This window comes from Diachasma alloeum, unplaced genomic scaffold (assembly GCF_001412515.2).
Source record: "Diachasma alloeum isolate Michigan unplaced genomic scaffold, Dall2.0 Dall_scaffold_00339, whole genome shotgun sequence".
Lineage (NCBI taxonomy): Eukaryota > Metazoa > Arthropoda > Insecta > Hymenoptera > Braconidae > Diachasma > Diachasma alloeum.
The window spans coordinates 735,230-758,125 of record NW_021680478.1 but is presented as its reverse complement, the minus strand read 5'-3'; the positions used below and the strand labels follow the sequence as shown (position 1 = coordinate 758,125).

Genomic DNA, 22,896 nt, shown 5'->3' with positions numbered 1-22,896 from the left:
CCCCCCCCCGCCACCAACTTGAATGAATATTTCGTTGGAAGGAGACAACACTGGACGGCATATTTGGTTCGACGTCATGAATGTTTTTATGTCGTTAGGTCCGAAAACCGCGATCTAACCGAGCGAAGCGAGGTGACGGTCTCGTAATTTTTCACAGGAGATTCAGATAAAAATTACGAAACGCTCCGGAAAAATTCCGTGACGGTATCCCTCGCTTCGCTCGGTTAGATCGCGGTTTTTTCGGGCCCAACGACATAAAATATCGTATGCCACACGGCGATAAAACCATTATAATGCCACATTCGCCAGATAATACTTTTATCGCCTGGTGACATAATATACTATTAGTGATGCCGCGAGACACTTTGCGAGTCAAAACTTTGGGGAGAGGATCTCGGTCTCAATGAACATGGAAATCATTGCTCCCGTCTCAGTCTCGAAATATACAATGTCGACACTCCTCTCGTGGTGACTCCGAGTCAATTTACCTGATCTCGATCTCAAGTTTTTCGCGATTTTTAATGCAACAAAATCTCGGTTTTTGTCTCGATTTGTCTCGTCTCGGTTTTCTACATATAAAAAACGCGAAAAACTGGAAGCCGAGATGAGATAAATTGACTCGGAGTAATCACGGGAGGAGTCGATACAGCGTATTTCGAGACTGAGACGAGAGATCGTCTCTCCAAAAATTTGTCTCGTGATGTCTCGTGGAATGTCTCGCGGCATCACTAAATGTTTTTGATCGCACGGAGAGACATATTCAATAAAAATTCCGTATCGTTTCCGTAATTCCAGAGCGAAATGTGGTTGTAGAAAATTTTACGGAACTGTCACGGAATTTTTCCGGAGCGTTTCGTAATTTTCATCTGAATCTCCTGTGAAAAATTACGATACCGTCACTAAAATTTTCTGAGTCGATTCCGTAATCGGTGAGTGAATTGCGAGTTCCGTAATTTTTACTGAACATTTCTCTCCGTGCGTATAATTGATTCACTGCAAAAGCAATGTCCAAACTTTCTTCTCGATATTGACAAGGCGCACTCGCTGTTGAGTACTTTGAATCAGCCGTTCCATTTGAAAACAACACATACATTGGAAGAACAAGTGGTGGAAGATGTTTTCACACACGCACGAGGGAATCCATCGTCTTCTCCTCGAGGTGGGGGTCCTTGGGTCGAGTTGCTTCATTTTTTAACGGTCACGGCTGGAACACGATTATCATGGCGAAAGGATGAGGGAGAGGATGGGTTGCGTGGTACGGTATATGGACACCGAAAGATCGTTAAATTGAAGAGCGGATAAGTATAATCTTCGCTGAATGAAAACAAAAAATCAGGCAAAACTGGGGGACTTGGCCGTGGGCGTTCTATTCAACTGTTGGTCGACAATTTTATTATGAAAATGGGGTGACATGTCAATCGATTAGTGTGAATTCTAACGCGGTGGACCATTTGCGTGTTAGTTTCTTCAGAAGAGAGTAGAAAAAAAAAACGTTTCCATTGAGTTCTAAATTCCCGTGGGTAACTGAACATCTAAACAATGTAGTTTAAACTCATGGACACACAGCCCTGGGGCTCACGCACATGGGTGCGTGGAATAGAAGAGCCGGTATACTGGGTTTCAGTACAAAAGAGAACCGGCGAAGGTGCGTAAAAACGTTGGAGACGGTATTCCTGTGAAGGTATTACTATTGCTCTTGGGAAAAATCGAAATATCTGCTTCTCGAGCACCCCTTTTGCCAATCGTCAGCCATTGGAATGTTATTGTCAAAAGTTCACCTTTTTCAGAACTGGGAATCAGGGCCGGAAACAAGGGGTTGGGTGATCCTCCTGGACTTTGAGAATTGTCGATGGAATACATGAGTTTTTGGCTTTTTGGCAATGTCGTTGAGGTGATGGATGATTTTAAAATGAACTGTCATCTTTCTTTTGAAATGTTTCGCTGGCGCAGGAGAAGTTTTTTGGCGATGTGTTATTAAAAGAAATTGTTTAAACTAATTGAGTAATTCAGTCGCGAAGTGGTAAAACGGTTTAAGTCGACTTATCTCTCAGTTGAGTTTCTGAAGGATATATCCGAATCTAAGCGAAATAGCGAAATTTTCGTGATAACATTTGTTGCAGTCCTCAATCGGCTCTACAAAAAAGGTTACAACAAAAATTTCTCTATCTCCCTTACATTCCGAGATATTTATTGAAAACTGGCAAATAGTCAAAAGTGGCTTATACCATTTTACCCCTTCGCTACTGAATTGATGAGCAAATTTTTAGTTTGCAAGCAGTTCTGAATTGAAACAACGTTTGATGCAATAGGCAGACACATTGTCATTTTGTAAATGTTATTACAATGATTGATGATTTTAAGGTGAACTGTCATCTATCTTGTGCAAATTTTCAGAGATACAGGAGTAGTTTTTTGATAATTTATCCTCAAATGAATTTTTTTAAACTAATCTAATGGCTAATGAACCAATTTTCAGTTTTTAAATATTCTTCTCAATTCAAGCATCAAGTTTCATGCATTCCACCAGCACAAAAAAAACAAAAAAATAACAATTGAATCTCTCTACCATTATCCCTCTAATCACTAGATAATCTGCCCCCAAAAATGCCAATAAACTGTCAAAAAATATCGTTAATGTGTGCTAAAGGATCATGTCAAGTTTCCCACGTCGTAGGTGGTGTCTAGATTATTGTCCCGTGCCTAGAATTTCATGTGTACAATAAAGAGATCGACAAACTGTAAATCCACAATGTATTCACACTGTTGTACGTGCCACAGTGGCTTTCGATGTATATCCCTTATTCCATTTACATTGAAGTACCAGAAAGGAGGGCTTTAAATACCTCAAGCATTTTTCCAAGGATAAATATGAGACTAAGGGGGATGGCTGCAGAGGAGCCGCCAACGGACCGCCCTTTTCGTCGACAAGTTTCTGAACTTTCGAGACATTCTCACCCGCGTCCTCCCGCTCTCTCGCCTCCCCCCACCACTGCAGGGAATGGTTTAGGTTGCTCATTCATTCAACAACTCTTGGTTTTCATTCATAGAATTCCGCTCTACTAGGCCACCCTGTTGTGCCGAAGTACGTTAGCTCTCACTCATTTTACACACAAACGAGTCGTAATCTACATGGAAGAGAAGGCTTTTTATCTCTCCTCGAGTTCTAGAATTATCTCAATGAATTTTCTCACTGATGAAGACGTATTCTTGATTTACTTAGTCATTTTGACTCTTCGAATGACTCAGGGACTTGATTAATTCGATTTTTTTTGCCTAAAGACATTACGAAGTCGGAAATTTCCTTACGACGAATGTAATGAAATGTCTCAGTGAGTCAATCGTCCATTTGCTTCGTTTTGACTCTTCGAATGATTCAGGGAACGAATTAATCACCATTTTTGCTTCCAAATGGAAGCATTGTAATCGTTAACATTTAAGTTTTGGATTTTTTGTGTTATATCGACCCATTATGCTCCAAAAAGTTTTTCTTCAATTGTTTTCTTCGATTGTTCGCTAATGAACGGATGGAATTGAATCTTTTTTTTCAAATGTAGGTATTGTTGAGCCTTATCGATCGCCATTAATTCAAATTCAATTCATCGATTTATTTTTAAATTTTTAATTTTTTTCGCAAATCAGTTGTCCCACGATAACTAAAAAAAATGTTCTGAATTGATTGAATGGTGGTTTAAAAAATTTGTTTAGATGATATATTGGTTGATTTGATTTTTATATTGATTGTTGAAAATTTTGAATTATTCATGAATTTTCCTGAAAGTGAGCTTTCTGATCGTTTCTTCAAATATGACGTTTCAAATTCGATCAAGTATGTGTAAATCAAATTTTTCTACTAACATTTTATCGAACGGCTGAGGGGAGAGAGAGAACTGTAAAAAGACAATCGGTTGTATAGAAAAAAGGGATAATAAGAATAATGATGCTGATAACATTCAACTAAATTGAAAATCTGTCAAAATTAGGTAAAATGAAATCTTATTCAATTTAATAAAATGAAATGAACAATGAATTATACATGATAGAAGAAAATGATGCGCAAAATAACGATTCGGAAGCATATTTCTAATTTATTATCAAAAATAACTATACTATATACACGAGCAATTTCCCACTTGTTTACCTCAAAGTCATTATAAATCCGAAAATTCCCTTCCAACAAATCAAATCAGATACGTTAATAAATTTCCTCATTAATTGATGTCTACTCAATTCAGTCATCCATCTGCCTTATTTTGACTCTTCGAATGGTCCACGAACCGAATTAATTCGTAACTTTCATCTCAAAGGCATCAACAACTCGGAAAAAATTCTCTCCCAAGAGAATTTTGATTAATTACCCCCAGGAATTTGAAGATGAGTCCCAACTGCCCGAGAAAACATGCTAATGCATTGGAAATTGAAAGTGTTTACATATGTTCATCGACATCATAAGTCAAACGATTGAATTTTCGTTAATGAACCCCGAGTTTCCCCAACATTTTGACTGATTCCCTTTATCGACCAGAACCAATCACCTTTATCTAAGATCAGACATCGAAAAATCTTGGCAGCACGTTACTATTTGATCGTTAGGACACTCTCGCCCAGTTTCTCAGGACTATCCGTTACATTTTCAAAGGCCCAAGGAGAGAAAAAAGCAACAGGAAGAAAAAAACGAAAGGGAGTGAGAGATGAAAGAAAAGAAAAAGATTCCAATGTATAATCATGGTGCGAAAGGTTGGCCGCCTGGGGTTGGACACTCTGAGCGGGATAAATTGGTTTCTACTCGAGGGTGGGCCCCTGGGTATGTATTCCAGGGCCAAGGTAACGACTGTCCTGACCAACAGCTTTATTATCCGTCGTGGAGATCGACAACAAGAATTATCAGAAATCTGAAAGACTAAATAGCAATTTTTCTCGTGAAGTGTGGTCCGGTTAATGAAGGTGTTTGGACCCTCGCTAATAATACGACTGGAGGAGAAAAATTGTCCAACATTTTATTTAAATGTTTGGAGAATATTTGAACGGCGTATTATTTAAATTAATTAAAAACCATCGATTTTCAAACCTTAGCGACAAAAACCCTGATATTTTCCGCCCAAATCAATCAATTCCAAAATAAAAAATAACAACGTGTAGAGGAGAAAATTATCTATAAATTAGAAGTTAAAATCAATATTCTATAATGCATTGATTTTAGATTAAAAAATTCCAAATCTCTTTTACCCCGAATGATGCCAACAATTTTTTTTTGGCTAATCATGTTTTTATTAAAAAATAAAACAGTCAGTATTTACAATATTTATAAACCGTGAAAAACTCGCTCCGCTCGCCAACCCCCATAATCTGTTCTCACTCTTGTAGCCCTTAATCTGACCCTTGTGACCTTCAACCTGAGCCTCGCGACTCTCATTTTGACCCGTCATTTCTGATCCTTAATTTTGGAGTGTTAATTTCGAGCACCAAATTGTCATCACCAAAATTCGATTTGGACTTTTACAATATTGAGATCTTTATTTTGACCCTTGTGTCCTTTATTTAGTGCCTGACCCTCATGACCCTTATTTGGACCCTTCATCTGATCTTAATCTTAACCTTAATCTGACCCCTGTGACCATATGAAACCTTAATCTGGCCCTTAAAACAGTCAAGCATTGTGAAAAAATGAATGCTGTATGAGTCGAACCGAAAGATTCTCGAGTAAAATACCTAGAATCTCTGTAATGCATGTCTTAATGTCTTAATTTGAGCCATAAAAAATGTCTTTAAAAAGTGACAAAAGTGTATTAATTTCAGACACTCGTTTTCTTAAATTAATAAAACAGCCTGGGACCACCAAGATCAACGGAAGTCGAAAGGAATTCCCCTCAAAAGGATCCGTTGAGGAACGACTGCAAGTGCCGAACAAAGTCACTTTGCGGCGAATCTCTGGCGGATGTATGTCCACATCTGAATGGAATGAAAGGATGAATGAAATCCGTGCGAGAAAAGGGTTGACTCTTTCTTTCCGGTCCCTCACGACAACGTCCTCCCCAAAAATCATCTCCCAGTGCCATTTTTTAAATTCTTAAACATTATTCGTGGAAATTCTGGTGATAACCGTGTGATCGAGTGGTTTTCATTTTACTAGTTTTAAATTGAGTGTCGGATACGGCAATTTGCAATCTATTTTTCCGGTAAATCGGTGTGGTTGACGAGCGTTAAGGGATCAGGACTATTAAAGGACCGCAATTTCAACTGCAAGGGGTCATAAAATTCATGGGCACGTTTCTCAGGGTCAACAAGTGCCTCAGATACTTGAGATGAGCCTGAAATAACGTAACGATGAGTTGTGAAAAAAATTGGATCAAAAATTTTTGCTGAACATCGGAGCAATCCTGAATTGTTCAATAGAACAAAGAAATGAGAAATGTTTTTTTGAGCACGAGCGCATGAAGAGCAGTTTCCGGGGGACCCTAGGTGTGGCCGAATCCCTCGAAGTACATGGAATATCCAAGGCGTGACTAATTTTTTTCCCCCGAGGAGTGTGTGCCGTTGACCAGAACAATTTCTCGACAAATCTAACGTGAAAATACGAAGAAATCGTTCAAAGTGTCGAGACGAATCTCAATCACCTGACAAAGACTCTTCGTATTCTTTGAGAAAATGGGTAACAGAAAAAAGTATTTGTACAAAAGGTTGTATTTTTCGAATGGCAAACCACAAGAAAACACTAATGAAGGAAAAATTGAAGTGAAACAATGGAAAAGAAAGGTAAACCGTCATCTCTGGAATGTGCTGTTTTCACCGGAAAAGATACATAACCTGAAGGCAACCTAATTGTCCAATAAAATACCAAGTGGTGGATCACAATAGTGAACAGCAGTATGTCATTGTGGCAATGGCACTGACTGGTCCGAAAACCTTGTCAGAGAGCCATCAAAAAATGCCGAAAAATTCGTTGTCCAACTTGCCAGGAGGTCGTTTTTTCTTCTATTCCATTATACTCGGAAAAGTTTGGTGGTGCTGTAAAAGCCCTGCTCCACTGTGTCCAGTTCACCTTATATCCTAACATTCTAACTTCTCATAGTAACAGAAATATCTTTACCTGTTGCCCAAGGGGGCCAGAGGTATGGTGTTTTGTAAACTCACCGACATTTTTTTTTTCTTCAGTTCATAGGAATTTTATAATAGAGAAAATGACGGTGGTTGCATTGTCCTTCGGACTGTTGCATTTTTTGGCTTTTCGGTTGAACGCGGGGGTTGGCAAATGCACACCCACTTCTTGAGGGTTCAAAGGTTTTTTGGAGAGAGTGCTCTAAAAGATAAATTGCGACACTGAGAGGAGATCATTGTAAAGTCAAAAATAAATGAAGGACATTCGTTATTAATTTGAGAAAATGGTTCTCTTTATAGAGAGTTCATCATGGATGACTTGATTTACTTAAAATGCAATCTTCACGGTTAAATGACATGAGAAAATATTACTCAGTATCACTTGTATTATGATACGCATTCCTGAACTACTTAGAGCACACGGAGAGAAATGTTCAGTCAAAATTACGGACCTCACAGTTTGCTCACTAATTACGTAATCGACTCAGAAAATTTAAGTGATGGTATCGTAATTTTTGCCTAAATCTCCTGTGAAAAATTATTATTCCTATAACCACATTTTGCTCCGGAATTATGGAAAAGATAAGTAATTTTTTAAAATTATTTCTCTCCGTGCAATGAACCGCGTGCCTTTGCATTGTCCTTTAGACTGTCTGAGCACTGAGAGAGTTCTCTACAAAATAAATTGCAATATTGAGAAGAGATAATTCTAAAATCAAGAATGAATGAAGAACATTCGTTATTAATTTGAGAATATATTTCTCTTTATGTAGAGTTCATCACAGATGACTTCATTTCCTTGAAATGTAATCGTAATGGTTAAAAGCCATGAGAAAATATTACTCAACATCACTTGTATTATGATACGTATTCCTGAACTACTTAGAGCAATAAACCGCGTGCCTTTGCATTGTCCTTTAGACTGTCTGAGCACTGAAAGAGTGCTCTACAAGATAAATTGCAATATTGAGAAGAGATAATTCTAAAATCAAGAATGAATCAAGAACACTCATCATTGATTTGAGAAAATGTTTCTCTTTATGTAGAGTTCATCATATATGACTTCTTTCACTTGGAATGCAATCTTCACGGTTAAAAGTCATGAGAAAATATTACTCAGCATCGCTTGTATTATGATATGCATTCCTGAACTACTTAGAGCAATGAACCGTGTGCCTTTGCATTGTCCTTTAGACTGTCGCAATTTTTTGGCTTTTTGGTTGAAGCGGAAGTTGGCGAAAACACATCCACTCCTTGAGGTTTCAATAATTATCTGTAAAGAGTGCTCTACAAAATAAATAGCTACATTAGGAAGAGATGATTCTAAAATCACGAATGAATGAAGAACATTCATCATTAATTTGAGAAAATGTTTCTCTCTACATAGAGCTCATCATAGATAATTTGTTTTCTTCAAAATGAAATCTCAACGGTCAAAATCCTTTAGAAAACATTATTCAGCATCACTTCTATTATGATCCACCATAATAGAACATTCCTGAACTACTTAGAGCAATAAACCGTGTGCCTTTGGCGCACGAGCCGACTCACGGCCTCATCTTACAAGCCAGCAGCCTCTTTATTTTGCGAGGTACCGATTCCCAGAATCAAGGAAACGAGGAAGAAAAATGAAAAAGAAATTGAGAGAATACGGAGGCTTCGAGGAAGCTACCTCGCACGGCGCCAGTCAGCTGGATTCAATCTCCTTCAATCCATTGAGATTGAGGTTCGCTCTACGATTCTACCAAAATCTCCTTTCACATGCTTTTTTTTTCTCTCTTCCCTCAAACAAGGTATACGAGGGCACGAGTGCAACTAACATGAATGGAACCTCATGGGAAAACGTAGCAGGCACAAATCGCACGTTTAAATCCCACCTACAAAAATTCCTATCGTCTTTTTTTGAGGCTGGATATAACGAACTTCCTCAATGGAGACATTCACAAACATGTAAACACACTTCCAGCCATCAGGGATTTTCAAGTGGATCCGTACTTTCGTCGATTTGCCACAAAGCAAATATTTGCAGGGGGACAAGTTATTCTCGAATTGAACATGATGTACAAGAAAACTGTCAAATCAAATGGTCCAATTTCGATGAATGAAATTCAATTTCAGAGTTTGAATCGAAAAATCATAAAATTAAATGCGATTTTGACTCACGATTCGTCGTTCTCATCGGCATATCCATGGCTGGACATCTCCACGGAATCTGCAACATAAAAAGCAAGCCTTAATGCACAAGTGAGACAATTACATTTACTACGAAAAATTTTCAAATACGAAGCGACCGTTGTGCTTCACCCCATGGCCTCGCAACGCGCACCCTCACCCTACGGAGAGCATGACAGATACTCTCTGGTGCTATTTACGTGTATAGAGTATCGTGACTGGGGTCATGGAGACCCCAAGCGCACTGTGATAATAAAGTACGTGACGGAATGAATCATCCAGACAGCTGCTGGAGCCATTTGGTATCTCCCCTATCAGTGAGTCTCGCAAACTCTCGTTCGTTTGGGGTTAAGCAGATCTGAATCATGTAGATAGTATCAATTTTGGTTGATGAGCGCAGCAATTGATGTGATTAGGGAGAATAATGGAGTTGTTAGGGAGTTTATCCAACGGAATTACCAGGAGAAGCGATAATTTGTCCCTTTAAAATCCTCCAATTTCCTGAATGATGACGGGAAACTGTTTGACATTGTCTTATCACCCCCAGGTACCCATTCGACTCCTCCTCGAGCAAATATTCTCGGAAACAACGCCCACTGGGCTTTAAGTAAACCTAGAACACTGGCATTTACAATAGTTGCATGTGCGTACCATGTGATGGTTCATCATCTCCTGGGGCTCTTCCAACAATTTTTCCCTCACGTATGTTGACTACACTACTGGACCGAAATCTCGAGGACTCTCACGGTCACCCCCACCACCTTTCTCCTCCAATCTCCCAGGGCAATGCGGCTCGACAAAGCAAAACAAGCTTCTCTTTTCTTTTTTGTTGAGAATTTTTCCCTTTTTCTCTTTTCGGTTTATCCACTTCCGAAAGAGGACACTTCACAGCGGAAATCGATTTATCGCACGTCAATGGGACACTTCTTTTAGTAATAATCACGGGAAATTGAATCGTTGAATCAAATGTCGTTGCACCGGAACTGGTGTGAAGTATGTTTAAAAAACTGGGATTTATAGCGAATGGATGCTTTCGCGGAAAACACGATTTCAGATGATTTTTACTCAAAGTCGGATGAATTATCCCCGGATAATTGGCCGTTTTTTGCAATTTTTCCTGTTAATCTGTTGATCGCTTGTGTAAACAATACTACACTGTTAGAAATTTTTCGAAATTTCATAGAAAATATGATAGTAATTGTCGTGAGAGTGACATTGAATCTGATTTAGTGGGAAAATGGTTCTGAAATTTCCAGTTTTAGGTAGAATTCAAGAAAATCCATGACTTTTCAGAGAGTGAGCTGGAAATTTCACGACTTGATTGAATTTTCAATGGAACATGAATATTCAGAAACAAAATGACATGACCTTTCAATTTTTCCCAGACTTTTCCTGATTTTTCGGAATTTTTACGGAATAATTGGACCGAAAAATCAAGAATTTGATTGATTTTCAGATCATTCGAACAGAAAATCAATGGAATATTTGATTTTTCAATGACAAGATTTCCTGAAATTTCAGTACAAATTAAAGACGATAAAAATTTCCGGGATTTGACGCGGAAAGTTCAGACGAAAATTTTTAACAGCGCAGGAAGGAATCATGAAGTATCTGATTGATTTTGATGTTGTGTTTAGTGACTTTTTCAGTGAAAATAAATTTAATATTTTTCTTTCCCTGAATTATTGTTGTGACCGTGAAAAATTCCATTGGAATTTGATGTTTGGGATGAAATGGTCGTGGGATTAATTTGTTTGGGATGAATTCAGTAGCGAAGCGGTAAACCGAGTTGAGTCAATTTTGAGTATTAGCCAGTTTTTTACGAATATCTCGGAATCTGACAGAGATAGAAATTTTTTTGTCATGACCTTTTTTGTAGAGCCAATTGAGGGTTATAAAAAACATCATAAGAAAAATTTTGCTACCTCTCTTAGATTCCGAGATATTCATCAAAAATTGACCAAAAGTCAAAATCGACTTAACCCGGTTTACCGCGTCGCTACTGAATTGTCCGGGATGCATTGGTTTGGGATGAGTAGTCCTGGATGGATTCACCTAGAGCCGTCCCCACCCCTCATCATCCATCTTCTCCTAATCCTTCAGAAAACTCGCCAACAAATACGTCAAGACAAGTTTTAAAAAAAGGGAAGACATCCCGAGATTTTCAGTGAAATCCACGACTCCTGAAGAGTTTTTACTATTAAAGGTCGCGGAGAATTCCAGTCCTACCGCTCTTCCCTCCCCATCCCTCCCTAATCATTCCGAAAACACGAGAAAAATGAGTCAAGGCATGTCGTCGCGCTGCGGGGACCGACTAACCCAGCTTTATACTCGGTTCACCAACATCCGACAGACATTACGAGCCAGCACATGCGGCAAGCCTATCACATGTGTAAAAATCCAGCTCGACTCATCGTGGGAAGTAAACACAGGATAAATTAATTAACCGCAGCCCCTCCGCAAGGATGAATGAGCGACAACCTGAGAGATCGGTCCGTTGAGGCAGATGAGAGTGTCTCCCCATCATCAATTAACGGCTCCACAGAGGGATGTGGAGCAGCTTCCCGCCAAATTCCTTCCCGCTTTTTTTCCTCGAGAATCAGCTGTTGGCCCTCAACTGACCGTTTAGAAGGGCTCCTTCTAGATTTTACCGACTGAGGGGTCCGGTGGGTGCCAGAATCCTCCGATAAACGTCTCGAGAGAGATGTTGTTGGTAGTTCCGAGGGATCTTGGTATTTATCGACTCATGGATGTGCAGGCCAATGCCCAACGGACGGAGTATCAAGACATGTCTATTTGTCCATTAATGTCGTGTCACATGGCGCCCACCAAAGGCCACACCGGGTTAAAGTGCAGCCCTCCTTCAACTCCCTCTCCCTTTCTATATGTAGAGCAGTACGATATGCTTGGTGACTTCCGCAGGAAGTCGACGCACTCGGCGTGACGACTCAACTTCACCTTTTCAATTCGCTTTTGCAGCCGTTTCATCTGGAATTGATGCTCAATTGACGGAATTCATTAGTCGGGCAAAGTCACAAGGGCCCCCAAGTGAGATGAGGTTCAATCGCAGCTGAAGATTTCTTCATTTGCCTTGTGATCTTGAACTCTCGGGCCCTTGACCTCTTCAACGTCTCACCTCATCCTGTCTGCGCCCTCCTTCCTCCGAGGGGGAAGCCGTATTAAACATCCGCTCGATGATAAACGAAAAATCAGGATGGGGTAGCCAACGTCTTCATGAATATTATTCAAACTCGGATTATGGTGGAGTCACAGAATCGAATGAACTTACGGTTATGGTTTATTTGAATTTTTTATTTCGAGACGGTGGAGGTATTGTGCCGGAGTTGATTTATACGTTTGGAGTTTGACGAATGAAGAAGCTGCGCATGGGGAAAGGACCAGTTCTGGGGGAATCTTGGCAAGTTGGGGGACACGTGCCAACGGAAATCCTAAATATAAAACTGTGAGGGGGTCCTGATCAGACGGTGGTAATGTCTATTTTTGGTAAGAAACGTTTATTCAACGCAACCCATTCCCCAAAAACGACACAAAATATGTAAGTATTCTCAGAAGTTGAGGAGATTCAAAATTTCATGAGCAGAGCAACTTTGCAGTGACGAATTTCAACGAATACATTTCAGTAGCGAAGTGGTAAACCGGTATAAGTTAATTTTTACTATTGGCCAGTTTTCAATAAATATCTCGGAATCTAAGGGAGATAGCAAAATTTTTTCGTAATCTTTTTCGTAGAGCCGATTGAGAGCTACAACAAATATAATCATGAAAATTTCGCTATCTCCCTTAGATTCGGAAATATTCCTCAAAAACTCAAGTGGGAAATATGTCCACTTAAACCGCTTTACCACTTCGCTACTGATTTCTTTCCTTTAAATCGTTGTGACCCCTGGGACAAAATGGGTCGTCTCACTGGAATAATCAATAGCAGATAAAATATTGAGTTACAAAAAAAAATGATGGAACGGATGGAGAGCAACGCCCGCATAAATTTTCCGCATCAACCTCAAAAAAATCTTAAATTTCTGATAACCCAAAAAAAAAACGCATATATAATTGTTTTGCACGAGGGGAAGGTCCGGGTTTGTGAGAGCAGCCCCCTTCTCGATTTTTTTTTCAACTCATTTTATTCCTCCTCGAAGTCCCCACCACAATACACAGTGGCACGAGCCAAGTCCAAAGGGGGTTGGGGGTATGTACAGGACTCATGGGTTATACTGGTAGAGCGACAGTACCCACAGCTATATATAAATGGAGGGAGTCGACTGAGGGGTGCAAAAACCCGTAGGGTATAGAGAAAAATACTCGTGCCAGGTGGCGAGAGAGGAGAGAGAGACTACATTGGCCCCATGTGTGCTCATATGTCCGTCACCCGAGTATGAGAGAAGTGAAGAATCGAGTTATATTGCCCGGCACTTCTTGCTTATGATTACATTTGTGTACGTTGAACTCAACCCATATGGTTTCATGTGGATATTGCAGACACCTCATGCTGAGTATTTCGGGGAAATCCCTCTCAACCTCAATCATTTCTTCAGTTTTATTTTCATTCTTTAACCCTAGATTGGTCACCATGCGAGGGAATTGCCGCAACGTGTCGTTTTTTTCGTCTTGTCACCGGCTGGTTGACCGGAAAAATCCGAAAAAATTTGAATTCGTCAATTAAAGTATCTGGAAAATTTTCGTATTGTTTTTTTAATATTACATCCCAAATTCTGGAAGAAAAAAAAATCATTTCCAACAGTTGAACAATTTTTTCCCATGTTAAATGAAATTGCTCGTTGCGCGACGTTGCTGGAAACTCGTTAAACGCGCCCGGGCAGTGTAGAGTGAATTCGGCAATGCTGGAGCCTAAATAACACGACGGCAAATCCCCGCGGAGGTGACCAGAGTCGCAAGTTCCCGTCAGGTGACCAAACTAGGGTTAAGGTATTTTCCGAGGTAATCAGACCCAAAAGTTACGCGTAAAGGAAAAGTAAATGAAAAGTCTTTTACTTGTCAACGAAAAAGAAACAGTTCCACCACTCGCTGAACGTAACATCACTGTCAAAAAATATTGTTCGACACGTGTAAGACGGGAATTTTCCGCTCGCGTGATTGGCAGCCCTCGGCTTCGCCTCGGGCCCACAAATTTGAAATGAGGGAATGGCTAGGAGCTGGATAACTCAGCTGGGAGAGCACCCGATGCATAAGCGGAAGGTCACGGGTTCAAATCCCGGTCTGGACTATCCATTTTTTTTCAGTAAAAAAAAAATTCTAGTCATTCATATTGAGAAGAGTCCCGGTTCGCCTCCTGCCTCATCCAAATCCCATTCAATCATTTCCTATGACGTCGCAAAGATGTGGAACGCTAGATAAATTCCCTTCTTTAATGTAATATTCCCTCGGCCTCGCCTCGGGCCGCCAACTTCACTTTCGTGACACTTCCATCTCACTCGCATCGAAATATACTATTTTGACAGTGCACTGATAAAAATTTCTGAGCGTAAATTACCACACATATGTAGGAAGTCATTAACACTGTACAGTATTGTGAATGTCGTATACACGTATTACGTAGTTTTTACTTGAAATAATTTAAAGAGTAATTTTCTAACAGTGTAGTATAGTGTAATAGGCAATTTCTCCACTTCAATTGCCGAATTATTCTGTTTATTAGTCTGTTAGCATTTTTTCAATAGCTGACGACTATTGTAAATATTACCTATGAAAAAAAAGGGAACAAACCTAAGAAAAACGCATTTTCTATGGATATACCTTAAGAAGTTTCACTGAACCCTGAAAATTTCGGGAAATTTCAGGTGAATTAAACAAAAAAACGACCTATTTTACCCCATTAGTTTTAAAAATATCCCAATTTCCTATTCGAAAAGAAAAAAAAATCTCAAATTTTTTTCACTTTGAGGAAGATCCCTTCCCAAAATAGTTCCAGCGGTTTAGGAAGTTTTCTCTTCCGGCATTCAATATTATCCTAGTATATACCGATTACAGCTGATAGCACGCGTCAAATGTGGGCGTCAGAAATATCGATTTCGTGATGTACGTAAATTATCCCAACGGGCGCGTGCCACCGTTACAAACATAAGTTCCTCTCCCCCATGTTTTCCTACCATGCGGCACTACTCTGGCTTGGGGGCAATCTAATATTTCCTGCAGTGCACATGTGCACAGAGATTCGTGGTTTATTGTATTCAGAATCACCATACGATAATCGCATCATCAGACTGTCCGTCATTCTTATTTTATTGTTGATGGGATAATCGAGCACGTGTGCTTCAGATGCAATTTTAAATTACAATTGCGCTTGAAAACTCGTCAGACCTTCAGAATAAATTATCCGAGGCATTAATTTCCATTTGATAAATTGTTCATCAACTTGAGATGACGAGGTGTCACTGATTACCTCGCAAATCTATTTTTTATACAAAAACGGAAATAAAAAAACTCATCGAGGTAATAAAAAACATTACTCGTCCTTTTACTCGATTGAATTGAATAAAATAATGATAAATTAAAACAAATAAGAACAAATTTGTCATCTAAAAATGTTTCAACTCTCTTGAACAATATTTCCGATTGAAATGATGTTTATTTAATTAAAAAATATATACCTCGCAATTTAACTCGATCCAATTGAATAAAAATGTCAACAACAATTAATTCAACTATTGAACTTCTTGCAGTGTCACAAATGACAATTGAGTGGAATTAAGATGATTAAAAGTGAAACGGTGCCATATGTTGAAGTCATTAGCCGCACGAAACAGGTGGAAGTTACCCCACCGTAACAAAACCCAGCGCATTGAGACAATTTTATTCAAAACCATCAATGCCCAGAATTAAAAAAAAAAAACAGTACTTCGTGTTTCTGGAGAGCTTTAGTGCACCCTGTTAAGCCAGACTCCCACGTTCAACGGTCTCTCGACGGGTTCTGTATCAGGGAGGTTCAGCAACCCAGGGGAGCATCTTTGTTGGGCTCACCCTCTCATCCAGATACCAGACAACCCAGTCTGATTCACGTTATAACGCGTGCCAGGGCAGTATTAACGTTCGTGGCCAACGTATTTGTTCCCTCGGTGTGCTTTAGCATTCTCGTGTACATAAGTGTATGTACATGGGCTCGAGAAGCATGCAGGGCTGGTCATGTATACCCAGGCGCTAACGAGTCATTGTTACTCCCCTTCTTTATTTCTCTCTGACTCTTTGCGTAATCGAACTATAACTTCTGTGTTTGAAGTAATTCATGGATGTCGTCCAGGTGCTACGAAATTTGGGGCTTTTAATGTCTCATGAATCATGAATCATTGGTTTTGATGCATACGATATTACTTATCATGATTGCGTGATTCCACTGACTTCAACTAATTTCAAATAGTTTTAGTTAATTGAATAATTTTCTTTTTCATTCAAGAATTTTGTTTTTAATCCTTTTTTTTGCCTGCGGGTGGAAGCATTGTAATCTTTCAAATGTAAATTTTGGATTTTTTTGTTATGTCGATTCATTATGATCCAACAGTCCGAAAATGCTATTTTTAGATCGTGTCCGTACGTATACGTACTGATATTAATTGTTCGCCAATTAACGGATGGAATTGAGTAGCGAAGCGGTAAAGTGAGTTAAGTAGATTTTGACTTTTGGCCAGTTTTTGATGAATATCTCAGAATCTAAGAGAGATGGCAAAGATTTTCTCATGACCTTTTTTAGAACCCGCAATTGACTTTAGGAAAAAGGTCGGGACAAAAATTCTTTTATCTCTTTTAGATTCCGAAATATTCGTCAAAAACTGGCCAATAGTCAAAATTGACTTAACCTGGTTTACCGCTTCGCTACTGAATTGAATCTTTTTTTAAATATAGATATTGTTGAGCCTTATCAATCGCCATTAATTAAAATTTAATTTATCGATCAGTTTTTCTAATTTTTGAATTTTCTCGAAAATCGGTTGTCCCACGATAACTAAAACAAATGTTATAAATTGATTGAATGATGGCTTTGAAAATTCGTTTGGATGTCCCTTTGACCGAGTTCTAATATGTTCTAACTCGTTTATTTTCAATTGATTTCACCAAAAAGTCGCTCTAGAAAGGATAAAGTTGATCCATTCGGCCCCGGCATTTTATCAAATGGAGAATAAAAATTTATTCCAAAAACCCCTGGAGCAAAACCAATCGAAGAATTGTGTTATTCATTAATTTTGACAACTCGACACATGCCGTCTATTTTTATCCAGCCTGAAGTCACATTCTGGGATGGAGAAAAGTGATAACACAATTTCCCTCTTGGAAGGAAACTGTTGTACGCCAGCAGTTAATATTAAACGTGCATGCACGGAATTAGTTGGCGCCACCATATGGTGCACCAAATGAGCGTTAGATCCCCGTACACTTCGTAATAGTGACTGCACATACACCGGGTGTTTACGTCTCTCTCTCTAGCTATGTATGTTGTGCTCATCGGGCCGCAACTATCGAGGAAACACCGGTTCAACATACTTAACATTATATTCTCTATTCAATTAAGGGGGAAAGGGCTCGGAGGGATATCTAAGGAATTGTTCAACACCTTCGATTAAATTACGAGGATCGGAAGGTGAAATCATCATCTCCCGATGGCAATACCATCTCCTGAGGATTCGAGAAGAAATTAATTTAATTAATTCAGTAGTGAAGTGGTAAACGGAGATAGTCGACTTATCTCCCAGTTGAGTTTTTGGGGAATGTTTCCGAATCTAAGGGAGATAGCGAAATTTTCGTTATTATATTTGTTGTAGCTCTCAATCGGCTCCACAAAAAAGGTTATGACAAAAATTTTGCTATCTCCCTTAGATTCCGAGATATTGATTGAAAACTGGGTGATCGTCAAAATTGACTTATCTCCTTTTGCCACTTCGCTACTGAATTATTATTGCATAATAAAAAAAAATTATTTTCTCTCGTATACCCTTTTGGGTTTTTACGATTTGTTCCCTTCCCACCCCCCAACCCTCTGTACCGCATGCGCCGAAGGACGAGGGAAAACCTCACTTGCCAATCCCATACTCGTGAGGGCGAACCCGAGTCGCTCACGTGCCAATCCCATACTCTAACCGCACAGCCACAGCCGTCGGTTATTGCATAATAATAATCTGATAAAATTTTTACTCCCCAATTCTCAATTTCTGTTATTTATTCTATTCATTCTATAAAAAGACAAGGATAGAAATCCTTCATTATTCGAAAAAAAATTGATTTTAAAACTTTTCGGAGACATTGAAAAATTAATTTTTTTAGTTCTTTCCGTCCACTTTTTTGCATTTTATGAATTTCTTCTCGCTGAGCTATTGATATCCCTTTAATACTTGAAAAAAAAAGTGATTTAAAGTTCCCGCCGACATAAAAGAAGAAAAAAAAACATTTTCTAGCCGATTATTCCTTTCTGATTCTTTTTTCATTTCCATTTCATAATAGTAATTGGAATCTGGCCATAGGAATGAGGAGTACCGATATCATTTTACTATATGGAGGGAAAAATAGATTTTTTAAATTTTCGGGAATACACGGAGAGATTTTTCTATTACCCAAATGAGATTTCGAATGACTTTTGTTTTGTAAATTTGTTTTGATCAGAAAAAAAAACACTGTTAATTGATCTTTAACATAATTCCTCTTGATTCAATCTTATAACTCGTGAATTAAGGAAAAAGATATATAATAAGAATAAGAATGGATGAAATTAAATTAATCTAATTGTGAAGACGGAAATGGAAAGAACATAAAATAAAGTAAAAAAATATAATAAGAAATAAATTGAATCAATTTTTTAACAAATCAATAAATTGATGTAATTTTTCCTTTAATCTTCAGAAGATGACATCATCGCCGTCTTTTGACATTAGTAATCTCAAAAGTTCTTCAGTTTGAATTCAAGAGAATCGTTGAAAGAACTTCAAGAGCCCCGAAATCACTTGGCAATAGGTGTTCGCCAAAATGTACATAATATACAAGCGAAACGAAGAGAGAGTGCTTGCACAGTACAGGGGGTAAGTCCGACAACTGTGGTTGTTCGGCTGGTCTCCAGTATTAGCGAGAGAGCGAGTGCACGAGGACGAGGGGTGAGTCGCAGCCGGCACGCGCCCAACGAATTTTTCATTCAACGGATCTATACATATACATGGAGACGAAATACACCTTTTCCGTGGCTATTGGCAGCCACTTAATTTTATTCATTTGATTTCCGCACCTAACTGCAATTTCGTGTTTTTGGGGATTTTTAATCTCGGATGGATATCTCTTGAGAATCAGATTCAATCATTTTTGAGATTTTTGAATGAGGGGATGTCGCATTCTAATTGGGTCACACTGTTGAAATAAAATTGAAATTTCATGGACAGTTGGACAGTTAATTTTCAGGCGAGTGACACTGAATGCGATTTAGGTGGAATAAAATTATGAAATTTCCGATTTCACTGAAAGATCAGTCAAACTCGAGTGGAACTGTAGAGTGAAAAAAATTTCCGCAGAGGAAAAAGCGCGCGACTTCATAAAAAAATTAATATCTCATCCATCAGTGAATGTCATTAAACAAGATTTTGACACAGCTTTCTCAACAATATTTCCCACAACATACATGTTTTCACATTTTTCAGGGAGGAACTCACATAACTACAACGGTTTTTCCAATTGTTTATTTAAAAAGTTGCAATAATATTTACGTTTTTCGAGCGATAATTTTTTTTTAATAACTAACCATTCTTTCCAGACAATAAAGCCCCTTCGAGTTTCCTTTTTCATAAAGTTGATTGACAATGAATGATTGTTTTGATTGTTATTTTTTTATTCGCCTTGCGATTGGTTGACGAATCAATCAATGATTTCCATGACTACGAGAATGTTATTGTGCGTTACAGCGCTCACTTGAAGATAGTCGCGCGCGACAGCGCACATGATTGCCTAATTTCGCATAAAATGCGTATAGTTATTGAGTTATAAATGTTCAAAAGTTTGCGGATTTGTAACTCAACTAAATTCGCCGTTGAAATGGTGTGGAATGCCCCCTATTCGTCTCGCATTTTTTCCCGATATATTAGGATGAAAAAGTACTGAAAATCGAGTCAACTCCACGATTACCTGACTTGTTCGGTAATTTTTCTTCAACTTTTGCCTCGTTACAGAAATTACTCGCCAAATCCCCCGAAATCAAACGAAAACAGCCCCTAAAAATTTACTCCCAAGTCTGAACGTATTTCATCTTGTCAGCAAACATTTGAGATATAATCCATATTCATAAAAGATGAACAAAAAATCCCCCAAATTATTTCCTGCTTCAATCTATAAAAAAAAAATCTGGCACATTATATTCCTCTCGTCTTTATCATTACGAAGAATAAGTTGGCGAAAAAAGCGAGCGACGAGATAAAAAGAAAGTAAAGAATGGGTAAAGTTGGTTCAACGGAGAAGAATGAGGACCAGGAATAAAAAGTTGATTAGCAATTCGGTCCCGCGACCGTTAAGGGTTGCACGCCCGTATGTACACCAGAAAAAGACTTTCGTAAATGTTGCGGGACCTGCATTACCGGCCCTACGGGATATGCTAATTCCCGAAAAAAAAGGTCCCGCAATCGTCTCAGTCGTACGTCTGTTCCTTCTGTTAACTTGTTCTCGGGTGTTATTCATATTTTGTTGTTTCCGAATGGGGGCATTGAAATAGTTTAATAGTTTAAAATTGGGTTTTCGATTTGTTGTGGTAATACACCGACCCATTGGGGTCTGATGAGTCCGAAATGGAAGTTTAAAATCGTGTTCGTGTGTGGGTGGACGAGATCTGCACATGAAATCAGTTTGAGAGGAATTAATTAACCGATTTTTGTGTAATTTTTACAACAAATGATTCCAAACGACTAAATGATCATTTCGAGAGCTTGAATAGTGTTAAAAAAAATATTTCAAGAGAGGTAAAACTTGCGGACTTACGTAGTCTGCACGTGAAATCGGTTTAGAGAGAGCTAACACTGATAGAATAATTCATTTATTCCAAACGAGATTCGTTAACTATTACCGAATGGTAGAGTTGAATATGACCAAATGAATATTTGTTAATAGTTAACGAATGGTTCACTTGAATGGCGAAAGTCAAGTCAAACGAGGCTCCTCAAATATACATTCGTTAACTATTAACGAATGAACATTTGGTGAGACCGAATAGATCCTAACCTCTAATCAAAATCCATTCTTTAACAATAACTAATCCATTCTATCAGTGTAAATGTACCTATGCGCGGAGAGCAATGTTCAGTAAAAATTACGGAACTCACGGTTCGCTGACCGATAACGAAATCTACTCAGAAAATTTAAGTCACGGTATCGTAATTTTTCACATGACATTCAAGTAAAAATTGCGGAATGCTCTGGAAAAATTTCGTAATTTATGGAAAATTTACGTGACAGTTCCGTAAAATTTCCTACAACCACATTGCGCTTCGGAATTACGGAAAAGATACGTAATTTTTATCGTGATTTGAATGATACCTTTCCGTATCATTCAAATCACGAGACGAGGATAGGGACATGTGTCAAACGTGCATGGGGACAGATGAGCGAGCGCAGGGACGTGGGACTTCTCACGTTTATGGATGATTATTTATTAAAAAATAGTAATTATCATGAATCGACGGCTGTGACTGTATGGTTAGAGTGTGGGATTGGAATTTTTCCCTCAAATAAAGTTTTCCCTTGTCCTTCGGCGAATGCGGTACAGGGGCTGGGGGTGGTAAGGAAAACAAATTGTAAAAAGCCGAAAGGGTAAACGAGAGAAAAAACAATAGTAATTATCAACGAAAAACTTTTTTTTAATTAAAGGAAAAACTTTTTTTCTGTGAAAATACGCTCGTATTCCTCAGCATGAGAGTAGAATATTAGTCTTCAGATGAGTTCAGTGCGGCTTTTGGATAAAGTTCGTTACAGTTTTAACCCATGACACTCATTGCAGTTCATAGGGGAATTGAGGAAAATAGAGATACGGAAAGTTGACGCCCCCGTGGACAGAATTATGAACAGGTGAATAAACCAAGCCATACGGCATTTCCACCTTGCGTTACATGGACTCGTGCCTACGTTTTCCGTTGGACACAAGCCACACTAGTTCAACGAGGCGAAACGCCTGCATACGGTGCGCTTGTTATGATACGTTTGGGGGAAGTTTCTCAAATTGTGGGTAGATTGGATCGATCTAACTGTGTTAACAGATCGAGGAAGTAGATGATGAGATATGTCAATGGGGACTGTTACTGGTACTAATCCATATTTTAATCATTTCCTCTTGACACTGCGAAAATGTAACAGTTCAACAAATGGGTCAGTAACATTGCTCTGCATTCTAATTAACACTGTTAGAAAATTACTCCTAGAAATTCAAATAAAAAATGGCCGTGACTATTCGCATCATTGCGTGAATCACTCCCGTACACTCCATACACTCCACGCATGCGTGAAGTTTGTGTGTTTCACGCAGCCGAATTTTCATACTGCTGTGTATTTCACGCAGTTGAAGTTTCATACTACTGTGTGTTTCACGCAGTTGAAGTTTTATACTACTGTGTGTTTCACGCAGTTGTATTTTTATACTACTGTGTGTTTCACGCA

At 38.8% G+C, this 22,896-nt stretch overlaps 1 protein-coding gene across 1 annotated transcript in view; it reads right to left on the bottom strand.

Annotated features, from left to right (window-relative positions):
* Window positions 1-22,896, bottom strand: part of LOC107040668 (M-phase inducer phosphatase) — an 81,243-nt gene that overhangs the window by 44,313 nt on the left and 14,034 nt on the right. Inside the window, exon 3 of the mRNA XM_015260853.1 lies at window positions 9,256-9,304. Coding sequence (XP_015116339.1) covers window positions 9,256-9,304 — 49 coding nt within the window. The remainder of the gene's footprint in view (window positions 1-9,255; window positions 9,305-22,896) is intronic.